The sequence below is a fragment of the Gorilla gorilla genome, chromosome 4 (genome assembly GCF_029281585.2).
Source record: "Gorilla gorilla gorilla isolate KB3781 chromosome 4, NHGRI_mGorGor1-v2.1_pri, whole genome shotgun sequence".
Lineage (NCBI taxonomy): Eukaryota > Metazoa > Chordata > Mammalia > Primates > Hominidae > Gorilla > Gorilla gorilla.
Window position 1 is genome coordinate 16,442,691 of NC_073228.2, and position 16,100 is coordinate 16,458,790.

Genomic DNA, 16,100 nt, shown 5'->3' on the forward strand with positions numbered 1-16,100 from the left:
AGGGCTGGGGAGGGCAAACAGTGCTGGTGGCCCCGCTGGGGGACGCCCGTCTCCTGCCCTGTCCCCAGTTTTCTCGCTGCAAACTGCTCCTGACAGAGGAAAACAGCGTTGCCAAGCAGACCTGGCGTGCCTCGCCCCAGGAGGAACCCTGAGAACGACATCACCTAAGACAGATAAGAGGGCCTCTCAGAGCTGAGGACTGAGGACAAATGAATCCAGGTTGCCAGTGCTGCTCAAAGCAGCCGGCCCAGGAGAAAGAACATTGGTCTCTTGGGCCTCCATTCTGGCCCCCAACTCAGGGGTCTCAACAGCTGCTTTTGACTCATCTGGAAAGACCAGGAAGGCCGAATAGCTCCCCGGGGAAACTAAACTCCTTAGATGGCTCCTGGAGGCTCTTGCCAGAGATGTGCAGATCTCCCACAGTGCGGGCAGGGGCTCATGGGCCACCTGGTCCCAGGCAGCACTTCGTCTTCCAAAGGGAGGGTCCCGGGGCCGGGAAGTCCTGGCAGGAGAGGACATCCTCTCCCCAAGCAAGGTTGAAAGGGGGCACAATGGCATTCCTAGAAAGTCTCCTAATGCCAACAGAGCAGCACAGGCCTGTGCTCTCTGCCCTGCCACCCAGCAGGGTGAGGAGGGTGTACCCAGCAAGCACTCCTCAGCTGGGGCAGAACTCACAGCAGGTTTAATCCTGCACTCTCCGACATCCCCACCACAGGAAAGACTCCCAGGCAACCGGCTCTCACTCTTGGCCCTCCCAAGGAGCAAGGGAAGCATCAAGGGCCACTGGAATGCAAGGTCCATTTAGGAGAGGCCGCGCCCTCCACTGCTGCCCTCAATTCCTGAAAAAGGTCCTCGCTGAAAAACTTCTGACCCCTAGAGACTTTTTTTCTTTTTTTGAGTTAGGGTCTCACTCTGTCACCCAGGCTGGAGTGCAGTGGCGCCATCATAGTTCACTGCGGCCTCAAGCTCTTGGGCTCAAGCGATCCTCCTACGATCCCATGTAATTGGGACAACAGGTGCACACCACGATGCCCAGCTAATTTTTTTTTGAAATGGAGTCTCGCTCTGTCGCCCAGGCTGGAGTGCAGTGGCGCGATCTCGGCTCACTGCCAGCTCCGCCTCCGGGTTTCACACCATTCTCCTGCCTCAGCCTCCCGAGCAGCTGGGACTACAGGCGCCCACCACCATGCCCGGATAATTTTTTGTATTTTTAGTAGAGACATGTTTTCCCTGTGCTAGCCAGGATGGTCTCGATCTCCTGACCTCGTGATCCGCCTGCCTCGGCCTCCCAAAGTGCTGGGATTACAGGCGTGAGATACCGTGCCCGGCTGATGCCCAGCTAATTTTTAAAAAAAGTTTTTGTAGAGACGCGATCTCACTGTTGCCCAGGCTGGTCTTGAACTCCTGGGTTCAAGCAATCCTCCCTCCTCCACCTCCCAAAGCACTGGGATTACAGGCATGAGCCAAAATGCCCAGCCAGAGACTTTAAAATATCACAAATTCATGAGCCGTCAGCTGATTTCCAGAGAAGACAAATTCCCTAAACCCATCAGGCACTTCCAAAAGGCCCAAGTGCCCACCCAAAGGCCTGGGAGAGACCGATGCCTCTTATGCTTCATGGAAGTTGAGTCCACCCTCACTGGGTGCCTGCTGTGTGGCAGGCCACACGTGCTGGTGACCTTTCTCATCTTCTCATCTGTGAAAACAAAGCTCAGCATGGGTCAGTGACCACACTAAGGTCACACAGCAAGAACTCGGCAAAGAACGAGTCAAAACTACACCTGAAGCCTAGAAAGACACTAAAAATCTTTTTTTTTAATTATTATTATTAGTTTGAGACGAAGTCTTGCTCTGTCACCAGGCTGGAGTGCAGTGGCGCGATCTCGGCTCACTGCAACCTCCGCCTCCTGGGTTCCAGCGATTCTCCTGCCTCAGCCTCCTGAGTAGCTGGGATTACAGGCACGCACCACCACGCCCAGCTAATTGTTGTATTTTTAGTAGAGATGGGGTTTCACCATGTTGGCCAGGATGGTCTCGATCTCCTGACCTCATGATCCGTCTGCCTTGGCCTCCCAAAGTGCTGGGATTACAGGCGTGAGCCACTGCGCCCGGCCTAATTATTTTTTTATTTTTTGTTTTTAAAGAGATGAAGGATAGAAGGATGAAGGATGAAGATAAAAGGACTGGCAGGGGCCGGGTGCAGTGGGTCATGCCTGTAATCCCAGCACTTTGGGAGGCCGAGGCAGGCAGATCACTTGAAGTCAGGAGTTCAAGACCAGCCTGGCCAACATGATGAAACCCTGTCTCTACAAAAAATACAAAAATACAAAAATTAGCCAGGCCTGGTGGCGCCTGCTTGCAATCCCAGCTACTCGGGATGCTGAGGCAGGAGAACTGCTTGAACCTGGGAGGCAGAGGTTGCAGTGAGCTGAGATCACGCCACTGTGCTCCATCCTGGGCGACAGAGGAGACTCATCTCAAAGAAAAAAAAAGAAAAGGACTGTTAGGCAGGAGGGATAATTTTTTGCTCTCTTTTTTTTTGAGACGAAGTCTCACTCTATTGCCCAGGCTGGAGTGCAATCGCACGATCTCGGCTCACTGCAACCTCTGCCTCCTGGGTTCAAGCGATTCTCCTGCCTCAGCCTCCTGAGTAGCTGGGATTACAGGCGCTCACCACCATGCCCAGCCAATTTTGCATTTTTAAGTAGAGACCGGTTTCACTGTGTGGGCAAGGCTAGTCTCGAACTCCTGACCTCGTGATCCGCCTGCTTCGGCCTCCCAAAGTGTTGGGATTACAGGCATAAGCCACCTTGCCCGGCCTAATTTTTTGCTCTCTAATTTTACACTTTCTACAATGTTTCCTTTTTCCCACTATGGGCTCCTATTGCCTTTTCTATTTTTTAAGTGAACAGCGATCACCTGGGATTATGGGCCATTTTTTGTTTGTTTGTTTGTTTGTTTTGAGATGGAGTTTCGCTCTTGTTGCTCAGGCTGGAGTGCAATGGCGTGATCTTGGCTCACCGCAACCTCCACCTCCCGGGTTCAAGCGATTCTCCTGCTTCAGCCTCCTGAGTAGCTGGGATTACAGGCATGTGCCACCATGGCCAGCTAATTTTATATGTTTAATAGAGACAGGGTATCTCCATGTTGGTGAGGCTGCTCTCAAACTCCTGACCTCAGGTGATCGGCCCAACTTGGCCTCCCAAAGTGCTGGGATTACAGGTGTAAGCCACCACGCCCGGCCTTTTTTTCTTTTAATGTTGTGGTATATTAAAAAGTTATTTAAGGCCGGGCGCGGTGGCTTACGCCTGTAATCCCAGCACTTTGGGAGGCCGAGAGGGGCAGATCACGAGGTCAGGAGATCGAGACCATCTTGGCTAACACAGTGAAACCCCATCTCTACTAAAAATACAAAAAATTAGCCGGGCGTGATGGCGGGCGCCTGTGGTCCCAGCTACTCGGGAGGCTGAGGCAGGAGAATGGCGTGAACCCAGGAGGAGGAGCTTGCAGTGAGCCGAGATCGCGCCACTGCACTCCAGCCTGGGTGACAGAGCGAGACTCTGTCTCAAAATAAATAAATAAATAAAAATAAAAAAAATAAAAAGTTATTTATACTAACGGGTCTGGCGTGGCAGTTCATGCCTGTAATCCTAACACTTTGGGAGGCAGGAGGATCACTTGAGCCCAGGAGTTCAAGACTAGCCTGGGCAACATGGCAAAACCCCCTTTCTAAAAAAAATACAAAATTAGCTGTGCATGGTGCTGCGCACTTGTAGTCCCAGCTACTCAGAAGGCTGAGGTGGGAGGATCACTTGAGCCTGGGAGGTCGAGTCTGCAGTGAGCCTCCATCTCCCAGTGATTGCACCACTGCACTCCAGCCTGGGTGACAGAGCAAGACTCTGCCTCAAAAAAAGAAAAAAAAAAGTTACTAACAGCTGGGCACAGTGGCTTACACCTGTAATCCCAACGCTTTGGGAGGCTGAAGTGTGAGGGTCACTTGAGTCCAGGAGTTTGAGACCAGCCTGGGCAACATATGGTGAGATCCCATCTCTACAAATTAAAAAACATATTATTAAAGAAAAAAAGAATTTGGTCAACTTAGTTTAAAAAAAAGAAAAAGAAAAAAGAGAAAAACGTTACTTTTTTCTATTTGATTTCTTATTTATGAATGTAGTGTCATTTTAATATAATTAAAAGCATATTAATCTGACACCAAAGGGGAAACTCCATTGCCTCAAGGAAGAATGGGGATGCCAAATGACCCTGGACCCCGGAAACCCTGTCCAGGAGCCCCCACAAAGATGGGCCCAGTCTAACTTCAGAGGAAAGGAGTGAACTCTGATTAGAAGCTTAAGAGCTGAGTTTGAGTTCTGTCTGCCACAGCTAGCACTGTGGGAAGATCGCCTAAGAAAACTAAACCCCAAATCCCAGTTCATAAAATAAAGCTGAGACATCTCTCCCACAGTTCTCCTTGTGCCTCTGCTCACACAGACCCAGACAGTTTTCCTCAAATGCTACTTTTTTTTTTTTTTTTTTTTTTTTGAGACAGGGTCTCACTCTGTCCCCAGGCTGGAGTGTGGTGGCGCCATCATGACTCACTGCAACCTCCACCTCCTGGGCTCAGGCAATCCTCCCACCTCAGGCTCCTGAGTAGCTGGGACTACAGGTGCACGCCACCATGCCTGGCTAACTTTTTTTTATTATTTGTAGAGACGAGGTCTCACTATGTTGCCCAGGCTGGTCTCAAACTCCTGGGCTCAGGCGATCCTCCTGCCTTGGCTTCCCACAGTGCTGGGATTACAGCTGTGAGCCAATGCACCCAACCTCAACTGCCACTTCTGACCTTGGCTTCCCCCGGGCTGGGCCACAGCTCTTCTGTGGCAGCTCTGCTCTTCCTACCAGCGTTTCCTTGTCACCTTGACACACCCATTCCCTCCCTGCCCGCTCCCTGCTCAGAATCCTCTCTGTAGCCCCTTCAAGAGAACTCAAGGTTCTCTTGAACTACAAACTCCAGCAGGGGGTCCCTGGAGCCCAGGTTAAGGCTGCCGGCAGTCGCATACGGATCCCCAGGGGAAGGGGCGCCCTCCTCACTCAAAGCTCACCTGTTCAGGTGAGAGCCTCAAAGCGCCACTCTACAGCTCCCCTGGTTAGGTCATTTCTCCCCACAGCCAAGGCCCAGTGTGTCCACCAATCGTCCAGCCGGAACAAACTAAGACACACTTTCTTTGGCAAGATAGAATTTTCCACTTCTCGCCAAATCCCACAGCGCAAACCCCACCCGTCAGCATGGAGGGCAGACTGGGTCTCCGCACTGTCATGTGAAGGTGTCCAAAGCCGCCCCAGCTGGAGAAAGGCCGGAGACCGAAGTCCCTCCCGCGGGCTTCCTGCGTCCAGGGATTAGGAGGCACAAAGGGCCGGCAGGGACACAGCCCAGATGGCAGGGGCAGGGGCTAAGCCGCCGGGGCACCGCGCTCCGGCCGCCGCCCGTGGGGAGGGGGTCACCGCAGACGCGCGTCGCCAACCCCGCTGGCCTGGCGCCTGCACGTGGGCCCGGGGACTCCGTCTCTGCCCGCGGTGCCCCCCGCACCCAGCCGGCCCGGGCACCTGTTCTCCGGCTCTCCTAAGCCAACATTATTGTGCAAACCCAAGCCCAAGTTTCAGTCATCGCGCAGATCAGGCAGAGAAGTTCCCCGCAGAACTTTCTACAGGTGTCTCTCTTCCAGGCCAGCACAGCGACGCGGACAGGGGCGAGGCGTGCGGACCTGGGCGCAGCCCTCCCGCCCTGGCCCGACAGCCCAGGGGTCCTGGGCCTCCCTGGCCTCCCCGCCCCAGGTGGAAGCCCCGAGGGGGCGGGCCCGGCTGGGCGAGTCCGGCACGCATCTCACCTGGAACCCCGGGCCAGCCCCCGCCCGAGGCCTCGGCGTCCCTCGGCGCCCGCCGCCGGCCCCGCTCGCTCCGCCGCGCCTGCCCACGGGCTGCTGGGCGGCCGTCTCCTTCCTGCTCACCTCCGGCGCGGCGAGCCTGGGGCGGAGCCGCGCTATTTACATAAAGGGCGAGCCTGCCGGGGCCCAGCGCCCCGCCCCCGGCCCGCCCCCCAGCTCGGCGCCGCAGGGGCGGGGGCACCCTCGGGGGTGGGGGCTGCGCTCCTGCCAATCCGCGGCCCCGGGAAGCGCGGGGCGGGGCCTCGCGAACTGCCTCGGGGTTCCGCAGGCCCGCCCCGGCCTCACCTGCGCGCACCTGGACGCAGAACGGCGCGCCGCGCCCAGTGTCCCGCCGCCTCCCGCAAGCGGAAATAGTTCTCGGAACGCCCGCGGTCCCGGGCCGCCTCCCAGACTCCAGGGGAGCCGTCCCTCCAACTCCCCGGAGCTGCCGAGGGAGGGGCGGATCCGGGCCAGCTCCTCTGCCAGAGCCCAGCCCAGAGAGGGTGACCGGGGGACGCAGGGCCGGGTTTCCAGCCCCTCGAGAGGGATGGTGTAGGGACCGGGGCGTCGCGGCGAGACGCCTTTCCTCTGGGGGGCGCCCACCTCCTCCGTGTCGGCCGGAGGGTCTGCAACAGCGGGTGGAATTTTTAGCACAAGCGAGGGAGGAGGTTGGAGCGACGAGAGGCGGGAGCGGAAAGGGCGCGGAGGCCGGGGCTGCAGCGCGCTCCACCGCCCAGCTGCAGGTGGCGCCTCTCGCCACCCGCACCCCGCTGCGCCCAGGGAAGGGCCGATGGCGCGCCGTCCTCCCTCCTCCCTTCGGGAAGCCTGCGACGTCCCATCCCCTCCGACGCAGGCCCGGGAAAGGCTCAAAAGGTTCGAGGTCGCGTTCCTGCTATCCCGCGGGCTTCTCTCACTCTTACATCCCGCACCAGAGGAAGCGGATCTCCTTGAGTGGGCAAAGCAGGGGTGAGGGGCTGGGGGCAGTTCCACTGACAACGGGACGGGGGCGAGAGGGGTTTACCCAGTACATACAGAAACAGCAGAAAAGAAATCTATTTTTAATGGCTTTGGCTTTATAGCACGAAGCAGGCACCCTCTCGTTAAAGGCACACAGTCCTCTCTTCTGCCCCACCTCCTGGGTCCTTAAAATCGAGTCCTGAGTTCCAGAGGGGTCACTGCAAGGCAGCAGGGAAGGGAGAAGGTCACAGTTTCACTCTGTGAGTATCAGACACCCAGGGCCAAGGCCCAGACTGGCCTCTGAAGCTACAGGTTAGAGTCTGGGTACGGGAGGCAGCCGAGATGGTCCCTGAGAACAGACAGTCCCGGTCCCCCGGAGCAAGCTCCATCCTCTGCAGAGCTGTGAGGTCAGTGCCCCACATCCTGGGGCAACGTGAAGTCCCTGAAGCTGTAGAAGGAGATGTCACCATGATCCACCAGGGCAAAGATCAGAGGGACATCCCCACTCTGGTAAGACAACCGCTTGAGGCTGCAGAGGTCTGGGACAGGCTCATCAAATCTGCAGGGACAAAGGGTTAGAGTGAGATCCAGCCATAGCCCACTCCTAAGCTCTAGGGCTCCCAGAGAAGAGATTCTACGGAAGGAGTTGGGGTACAAGAATTCTGACCCATGAGCTGTCTCCAAAACACAGGGCTCTGATGAAGAGCGCCTCAGAGCACTGGTTGGGGAGGTGCTAGGAAGAGCAAGGTGCTCACCACTCTTAGCCTGTAAATCCCCACAATCCACATCCCTTCTGCTGGGTGAGTCCTAGACTAAAATGGCATTGGAGAAAGACTACCCTAAAATGCCAGCAACGAGGAGCTCAGAGTAGGGCAGCACAAACCGGCTGTGTGGCCTTGTGTAGGTCACTTAGCCTCTCTGGACCTCATGTTCCTCTCAGAGATTGGCACGCTGGCCAGAGGAGTACAGAGGAGTCCCACTTGGTTCACAGGAGAACTGGCAGCAGCTGGGGGAGGGGCAGTGCTGGCTCACTGCGTACCCACTAATGCACATCCGGGCATAGGGTTTGCCAGGGTTATTCTTTCGGAATGTGGCCACAGCGTCGGCCTGGTAAACATCAAAGATGATTTCCAAGCCCCCAGACTTCTCCAACAGCCTGACAATACAATGAGAAACATTATGACATGAACTCTTCTCCCCAACCTTTCTTTTCCATCCCACCCTTTCCCTCCACCAGTTCCAGGAAGCAGCCTCACAGAGGTGCCACTTGAGGGTTGGGGGCTCTGAACCCTTGGGCTAACCCACTGGTTGTTCTCCCTCTTCCCTAGACACACACGAACACTAGTTATTGCTCAGAGCTAGGCGTAGGGGTAGGAGTCCCTGAAACAGTCCTCTAGTTTACACCCTACTTCAGGAGCCAGTTCCTAACTACCAACTCCTGGCGGTCAAGGTACTGCAGAGAAGGCACTGCTTGGAAACTTACCGGGCACCTCCATCAGGAAGGTGTGTTGTCTGCAGCACAGAGATATGCTGAAGGACCACGGCTACAAGGACACAGAAAACAAAGTACTGGGGAGGGGAGTCACATTTCTCAGTCTGCCATCTAGTTTAGGATGGCCAGATTTAGCAACTTTTTTTTTTTTTTAAACGGAGTCTCACTCTGTCACCCAGGCTGGAGTATAGTGGCGTGATCTTGGCTCACTGTGACCTCTGCCTCCCAGGTTCAAGCAATTCTCCTGTCTCAGCCTCCTGAGTAGCTGGGATTAGAAGTGTGCACCACCACACCCGGCTAATTTTTGTATTTTTAGTAGAGATGGTTTCACCATGTTGCCCAGGTTGGTCTCAAACTCCTGACCTCAGGTGATCTGCCCGCCTCGGCCTCCCAAACTGCTGGGATTACAGGTATGAGCCACCGTGTCCAGCCTAGCAACATTTTTTTTTTTTTTTTTAGTATAAGCATATCCCATGCAATTTTTGGAACATACTTATACTGAAAAATTAGATTTATACTGAAAGTCAAATCAAACTGATCTGGCAACCCTATCTAGTTACCTACAATCTACCGTGTTCCCATAAAGGCTTTAAGTAATTTGGAATCCGTTAACACATTTAGCTTATTCTTTCCCCATTGGTTCCCTGGGCTTAGAGCAGACAGCAAGCCTTTCTTTCACTTGGCCAAGAAGGCACCTCCTTTTCCCATCTAACAGGTTGGGATCACAGCTAGTTGGTGGCAAAGCCATCCACATGCATGTTGTTTATCTTTTTAAGGATATGGTCATAGTTTCCACCCCTCCTTACCTCTGCTGACTCACCATCTCTAAGCCTTCCCACACAGGCCCTGCTGCAGCCGCGGGAGAACTGACCGTCCTTGTGGGTCCACTCCCTCCTCCCACATCTTTCTTAAGCCTCAATCCATCCCAGTTCATCCATGCCCTTTCCAAAGTCCTGTGATTCCTCAGCTGCCAGTGGCCCTCGAAGATGTGGCAGGCTGAGGGGGTACCTGGGGAGCTGGCCTGGCCAGGACTCAGCAGGGGGGTGACGGGCTGGCCCCACAGGTGAGGGGCCCGGCGCTGGCTCCTCTGCACGTGCCGCCGCTGCAGCAGCTCCTTGTACTCCCGCCAGCTGGAGCAGCGCTGCACCTCGGGATCGGCGTTGACGTCTTCCTGGAACCGCGCGGCCTCCGCGTGGTGCTCCCGTTCCCGCCTGGAGAGCTTCTCCTTGCGCTGGTTCAGCTTCTGACACCAGGACTCAGCGTCTGTCTCCCGCCCAGCCACGTTGGCCGGGAGCAGCTCTGGGGCTGGGGCGCGCAGGAGGGTGTGGCGGCTGTCTGAAGCCATGTTGGGGAAGGAGATCTGCTCGAAGTTCCAGCGCCGCTTACCGGCCCCCGTGACTCCGTTCTCGGCTCTGCCACTCTCCCAGCTGCACCCCACCCCCTCCCTGGCCGGGCCAGGGCTGGGGCCCAGGGACCCCAGAAGCTGAAAGGGGCCCCCTGGGCCCTTCATGGGGCTTGACTCCTGGGGTTTCTCCTCTGGGCATTGGCTGGGCTGGCTGCAGGGAGGTGGGCTGGAGGCTGCCAGACTCTTGGGTTGCAGGGAGTTGTCCAGGGCCTTGGCCTTCTTATTAATGGACCTGAGGGACGTGGGGGAAAAGCAGCACATCTGCCCCTGGTTGCTAAGGTGCACACGTCCCATGGGAGCTGAAGGCAGGTCCCCTAGTGTCTCCCTGAGCCTGCATGGGAGCTGCCCAAGCCTAGTTCTTAGAAAGCCTGTGCATTTTCCAAGGTCCCAGACACCAGCACTCCCTGGGGGGTGACCGTGATGTGGGAGTTACCGAGGGCTGGAGCTGCTCCTCTTTCTCTTGCCATCTCCATCCTCCAAGTGCTGCACGCTGGCATCCAGGTTAAGCTGCCTCTCATACGGGGACAGGACAGAGCTGTGGGGTGAGAACAGCGGGTGGGCCACTGACCCACCTCCTCAGCCTGGGGATCTGGTGGGATGTGTAAGGAAACGGGCCAAGGGGACAGTCAGTGGGCCAGGATCGGAGCCACACCCAAGTGCTAAGGCCCTAAGCAGACCCCCATGAGGGGTACAGGCCCAGCCAGGGGGCCCAGCCATGTGCCTCTGCCTAGGCAATGGCCCAGAGGAGCTAGCAAACTTGGTAAATATAGAAAAATAAAAACCTTGGATAACTATTGTTAACATCTTTCTTTCGTTTATGTACACACTGACTAATCTCTCTCCATATATTTTTTTCTAACAAAAATGGCATTGTACTAGCATACTGCTTTGTGATCTTTTTTTTTCACTCAATAATATATTGTGGACACAGCCCCGTCACTGCAGCATTCTTCCCTGCTGTGAATTTTTTCTTTTTTTTTTTTTTTTTTTTTTTTTTGAGACACAGTCTCGTTCTCTCACCAGGCTGGAGTGCAGTGGCACAATCTTGGCTCACTGCAACCTCCATCTCCCGGGTTCAAGCGATTCTCCTGCCCCAGCCTCCCGAGTAATACCGGGACTACAGGTGTGTGCCACCATGCCCAGCTAATTTTTGTATTCTTAGTAGAGACAAGGTTTCACCATGCTGGCCGGGATGGTCTCCATCTCCTGACCTCATGATCCACCTGCCTCGGCCTCCTAAAGTGCTGGGATTACAGGTGTGAGCCACTGTGCCTGGCCTCCTGGCTGTGAATTAAGGCTTTAAGGCAATGCTGTTCAAAAAAAAGCCACTAGCGACAGGTGGCTATTTAAGTTTGCTTTTTTTTTTTTTTGAGATAGAGTTTCGCTTTTTCGCCCAGGCTGGAGTGCACTGGCAAGATCTCGGCTCACTGCAACCTCAGCTGCCCAGGTTCAAGCAATTCTCGTGCCTCAGCCTCCTGAATAGCTGGGACTATAGGCGCCTGCCACCACACCTGGCTGATTTTTTTTTTTTTTTTTTTTTTTTTTGGTATTTTAGTAGAGACGGGGTTTCACCATGCTGTCCAGGCTGGTCTCATACTCCTGAGCTCACGTGATCCGCCCGCGTCGGCCTCCCAAAATGCTGGGATTACAAGTGTGAGCCACCACACCCGGTCTATTTAAGTTAGATTTAAATACATTTAAATTAAATGAAATTAAACATTCAGTCCCACAGTTGCTCTGGCCCCATGTATTAGACATCACAGACACAGAACATTTTCATCATTACAGAAAGTTCTATTGGACAGAGCTGCTCTAAGGGATAACCTCTCATTTGCGTGAGCCTGCCTCTTGTTCAACTCTTGTTTGCAAGTACACTGATTTTGCACAGTGAGTGTGTTCTGTGTGACTCCTCACTAAATGCAAGCTCTGTGAGGGCAGTGATTTTGCTCTTCTGTTCTCAGCGATGTGTACAGGGCCTGACCCCCAGCAAACAATAAATATCGTTGATCATTCTCACAGGTGAACCACTGTACACATCCACGATTATTTCCTTAGGATAGGTTCCACTTTCAGAAAAGAAAAGATGTAGAGCTGGGCGTGGTGACTCATGCCTGTAATCCCAGCACTTTGGGAGGCTGAGGCAGGAGGATCATTTGAGGTCAGGAGTTCGAGACCAGCCTGGGCAACACAGTGAAACCCCATCTGTACTAAAAATAAAATAAAAAAATTAGCCAGGCATGGTGGCACACGCCTGTAATCCCAGCTACTTGGGAGGCTGAGGCAGGAGAATTGCTTGAACCCAGGAGGCAGAGGCTACAGTAAGCTGAGATCATGCCACTGCACTACAGCCTGGGCAACAGAGCGAGACTCCGTCTCATAAAGAAAAGAAAATATGTGCCTGCTTTAGAGCTTTTGTGACATACTGTAACTGCAAAAGCTGTACCCGTTTCCACTCCAAGTCTGAAGGTCTCTGCCTTTTACCAATGCTGGATTACTAAGGTGATGAAGGAAAAAACATTTAACCTGGCATGAAAAATGTGAAACCCTACTAATGGTAAATTCTTCACCCAGTCCTTCATTTAAGCATACACTCTACATTCCTGCCTGCGCACCTACTAAGTGCCAGGCACTGTTCCAATCCTGCCTCTCAGTGCTCACACACACTCAGCTGCAGGTGCAGGTCATCTGAAGATGCGGCTCGAGTTCATAAACCAGAATAAAACAAAATGACCTGGATTCCTCCCAACCTGCCTCTCTCAAAACGCTTCCAGCAGAGGCCCCGAGTCTGTGCCCAAGGAACTGCACTCCGGCCAAGGGTTCCAGGTAAGGAGAGGCCATTTTCTACCTTAGACTAGTCAGCCAGGTCCCAGGACTAGAATATATGGAAGGGGAACAGGAAGGGGATTTACCTTGGTTGGAATCGTCGAACCACATAACCCAACCTCTTCAGGTGGCTGAAGACCTCAAAAGAAAAAAAAAAAAAAAATGAAAGCTCAGATGGCCACTCTGGAAAACACCAAATGGTTTCTCCAGACACAGGCCATCCCCACAGCCCTCTCTGCCCCTCCTGTACACCCCCAGATTCTAAACCCTGTGACTAAGGTTGGACCATGCTTCATTACGAACACCACCCCTAAAGATCTCAGGCTCTGAATTCCTGTCCTCCCACTTACCTTACTCGGCACAAATGACATTTAGCCAAATCCAAAAAAACTGATAGCCATGAAACCAGAAAACCACCACGCCCTGAAATACTTGAGTATTTTGATACAAAGCTCACAAGAGTGAAGCTGCCGATCACCATGTGAACAAAATGATGGCAGGTGGTGGGCATCTCTCCAGCCCCACACCTCCACTGATGCCGGTGGGAAGTTTCTGGTAAGGAGCCACATATTCAACCTTGTGTCCCTGCATGCATATCAGAGGAACATAGACAAGAATGTCCCCCATCCTGCTTGATCTCAGCAGACTTTAGCACAGCTAACCACTTCCTCCTTGAAAGACCTTCTTTTGGCTTCTGTGATGCGACTTTGGTTTTTCTCCTGCATCACCAGACACTCCTTGGTCTGTTTCTGCTTCTTATCTGCCCCCTAACCTACACAGAGAGCCCCAGGGCTCAGACCCAGCCCTCTACTCTGATGGCACTCCCATACAGCCCAGTAGTTTAAATACCATCCATGTGTTCATCGCACCCATATTTACATCTAGCCTTGACCTCTCCTCACGCTCCAGACTTGGATTCCAATTGTCTGTCTGCTTGACACTCACTTGGATGTCCAAGAAGCTCCTCAAAATTAACTTGTCTGACACAGAGTTCTTTCGACTGGTCTTGTCCTCCCAAATCTGCTCCTCTTCATTCTTCCCACTCAGAAAATGACAGCCCCTTCATCCACTGGCACATGCCCAAATCATGGGCGGTAATCCTGGGTTCTTCTCTCTCCTTAATCCTGACATCCAATCCATTGGCAAAGTCCTATCCATTCTTTCTCCAAAATATTTCTGAGATTCATCTATTTTTCACTCACTGCAACCCTACCCACCCCCAACCTGCGACAAGCCCCTAGCTTCTCTCACCTGAATGAACAGCCCAGTCTCTTTGGATTCTCTTCCCCCACCTTATCTTCTGCCAGCACTGGGGTCTATGTGAAGCCAACAGGCCACCACCACAATGTAAGCCTCGTGACAGCATAGCCCTCGTCTGCCCTGCAGCCCCAGCATGTGACACTGTGCCTAGCACCTTATGGGTACTTGTCAATACTCATTGATTCAGTGAATGGGTGGCTCCCGGAGGCGGGGTGGTGGCAGATACCTGGTACTGCAGGAAGGTCACAGTGTGGTCGGTCAGCAGCAGCTGGTAAGCTTCCTGGATAGACAGTGGCAGGTCTTGGTGGAAGAGGTGGATGGAGCCCTGGAAGTGGGACCAACAGCTCAGCTTATGAGCCCTCACTACAGTGCCACAGAGGAATGGGGCAACTTCCCGGCTCTGATACCTCCCCCTCCCCCTCTCAGCAGCGCATCAAGAATGTGGCCAACCAGGAAAGTGGGGTAGCATCACTAATGTGGACTGGAATCCCTGCTCCCTGCAACGTACCACCTCCTGCTTTAGAAGTTCGGTTATCAGTTCTCTAAAGACCGGGTTGTGTGTGCTTTTTCTCCGATAAAACGTGTCCTTCCCGTTCTTTGGTCCCAACTCCTTCCCCACCTCCCGGGCCCCACTTACACACTCCAGAAGATACAAGGCCTCTTCCGGGTGAAGCCGCTGCCGGCCCTGCTCTGAGAAGCCCATGGTCTGCCAGAATTTGCCCTGTGTGGGGCCCAGAGCAAGTGTCACAAGGGAGGGAGGGCAGGGAGGGCGGTCCCCGGTCCCCGAGCCCGCCGCTCACCGCGGGAGACTTCAACTCCACGAAGCCCTCTTCTGGCCTCCACTCGGCAGCCACCAAGCTGCCCCTGGCGAGGAGTGGGGAAGGGTCTGCGTCAGTCCATTCCGGAGGCCCCGCGGCCCGCCTCGCCCCCGCTTCCCTTACCCCTGGGCCCGCCCCTCTCACAGGCGCTCCACGCGCTGCTCTGCCAGCAGCTGCCAGAGCTCTTCCCGGCACCGGCGCAGCCGCTCGGCCTGAGCTGCCGAGCCGTCGGGCAGAAAGTCCTTGGGGCCATGCGAGCGCTGGGGCAGCTTCTGCGACCGCGAGCGGGCGGCGAAGAGCTCCCGGGCGCTGGGGGAGAAGGGGACGCGGGGTCAGCGCCGCGCATCGGGGGGCGCCTGGCCGGGTCCCGGGCGCCGGTTTCCCTACCCGCGCTGGCCCCGCGCCCCCGACACACACTCCGGCCGGGCCGCGCCGCGCCGCACCTGAGCACGCGCCCCGCGGGAACCTCCACGACCGCGGGCTCGGGCTCGGGCTCCATCCCGCCACCGCCTGCCGCTGCGCGCGCCGCCACGCCCCGCCCACCGCCGGAGCTCCGCGCTGCCCTAGTGCCCGCCGATCCGCAATGCCGCGGCAGCCCCGCCCCCTGCACCGCCCCAGCCCGCTCTGCGCCCTCCTGATTGTCCCCGGTCCTAGCGCCCGCCCGGAAGCGCACCCCGACGCCGGGTCTGGGAGCTCAGCCCGCAGGTTGCTGGAGATGCAGAAGGCCTCTCTTTTGCCCCTAGCCCTCCACGGGGCTTCTCTCCAGTAAAGCCTGAGGAGCCGGCGGCTGGAGTGCAGTGCGAATGGTCACACTTGTGACCGCCCCTCTGCAGCCCCGCGCTGCTTAGTCCCCACCGCCCGGGCTGGGCAAGGAGGGCAGAAGGGCTCAGGGAAGGACGAGCGGAGGGTGTGCAAATTCCGACTTTGCAGGCCGAAGGCCACCCGGGAACTGTCAGGAGCGGTCCGGGGAGGTTCGCCGTTCCTTCGGTGTCTTCCGTCCGGTCCCTACGGCTGGGCTCCAAAGCCAGGTTTCGAGGGCCGGGGGCGGGAGGCGCTGTCCGGCCCACGACGGTGCTGAAGCGCCACCTCCGCCCGGCACGAGCGCCTCCTCGAGGCGGGGGTCCCCGCACCGCCCCCGCGGGCCGCTCTGGTGCCGTCCGCTAGGTGGTGCCATTGCCCGGCCGGCGGCTGCGGGTGGGCGACGCCGGCCGCAGGCGGGGGGTACTGCAAGTGGGGTCCCGCGTCTTGGTTGCCAACCCCCTTCACATTACGTCTTCTCTCCCACCAGTCAGACCCGCGGTGTCTAGCCCTTGGGTCTAAGTCCAGAGCCCCAGGTCACCTCTGCCCCCGCGCCCCCCGCCCCTCCGTTTCACCTGGGCGCATGCGCTGATCCGGTCAGCGCCCCCGGTCCGGGCGGGCACGAG

At 55.9% G+C, this 16,100-nt stretch overlaps 2 protein-coding genes across 15 annotated transcripts in view; both read right to left on the reverse strand.

Moving 5' to 3' along the window:
- Nucleotides 1–6,014, reverse strand: part of LLGL2 (LLGL scribble cell polarity complex component 2) — a 49,247-nt gene extending 43,233 nt beyond the window's left edge. For all 11 annotated transcript variants that reach the window (XM_055388915.2, XM_055388914.2, XM_031011197.3 and 8 more), the window contains exon 1: nt 5,886–6,014. The gene's annotated coding sequence lies outside the window, so the exon portion shown is untranslated. The remainder of the gene's footprint in view (nt 1–5,885) is intronic.
- A 949-nt stretch (nt 6,015–6,963) lies between these two features.
- Nucleotides 6,964–16,059, reverse strand: TSEN54 (tRNA splicing endonuclease subunit 54). 4 transcript variants are annotated; one of them, XM_055388961.2, is made up of 11 exons: nt 15,350–15,483; nt 14,821–14,985; nt 14,659–14,722; nt 14,496–14,579; nt 14,085–14,183; nt 12,685–12,737; nt 10,209–10,310; nt 9,191–10,007; nt 8,362–8,422; nt 7,918–8,034; nt 6,964–7,437 (listed from the first exon to the last, which is right to left on the reverse strand). In XM_055388961.2, exons 4-11 carry the CDS (start codon nt 14,559–14,561, stop codon nt 7,367–7,369), a joined length of 1,386 nt encoding a protein of 461 aa, XP_055244936.1. In that variant the 5' UTR covers nt 14,562–14,579; nt 14,659–14,722; nt 14,821–14,985; nt 15,350–15,483; the 3' UTR covers nt 6,964–7,366. The 4 variants fall into 4 exon arrangements, with proteins under 4 accessions (XP_055244936.1, XP_030867059.1, XP_030867058.1 ...); XM_031011199.3 differs by lacking the exon at nt 15,350–15,483 and adding an exon at nt 15,120–15,233 and having other exon boundaries at nt 9,379–10,007; XM_031011198.3 differs by lacking the exon at nt 15,350–15,483 and adding an exon at nt 15,120–15,233.
- Nucleotides 16,060–16,100: the final 41 nt, after the last annotated feature.

Bases quoted from the DNA above. Each gene is read 5' to 3' on its own strand.
- TSEN54 (XM_031011198.3), bottom strand. From the start codon at position 15,175: ATGGAGCCCGAGCCCGAGCCCGCGGTCGTGGAGGTTCCCGCGGGGCGC. The intron at 14,723-14,820 runs GTGAGAGGGGCG...ACTCCTCGCCAG, and splicing joins GAGCAGCGCGTGGAGCGCCT to GGGCAGCTTGGTGGCTGCCG. The intron at 12,738-14,084 runs GTATCTGCCACC...TTTTCTTTTGAG, and splicing joins TGACCTTCCTGCAGTACCAG to GTCTTCAGCCACCTGAAGAG.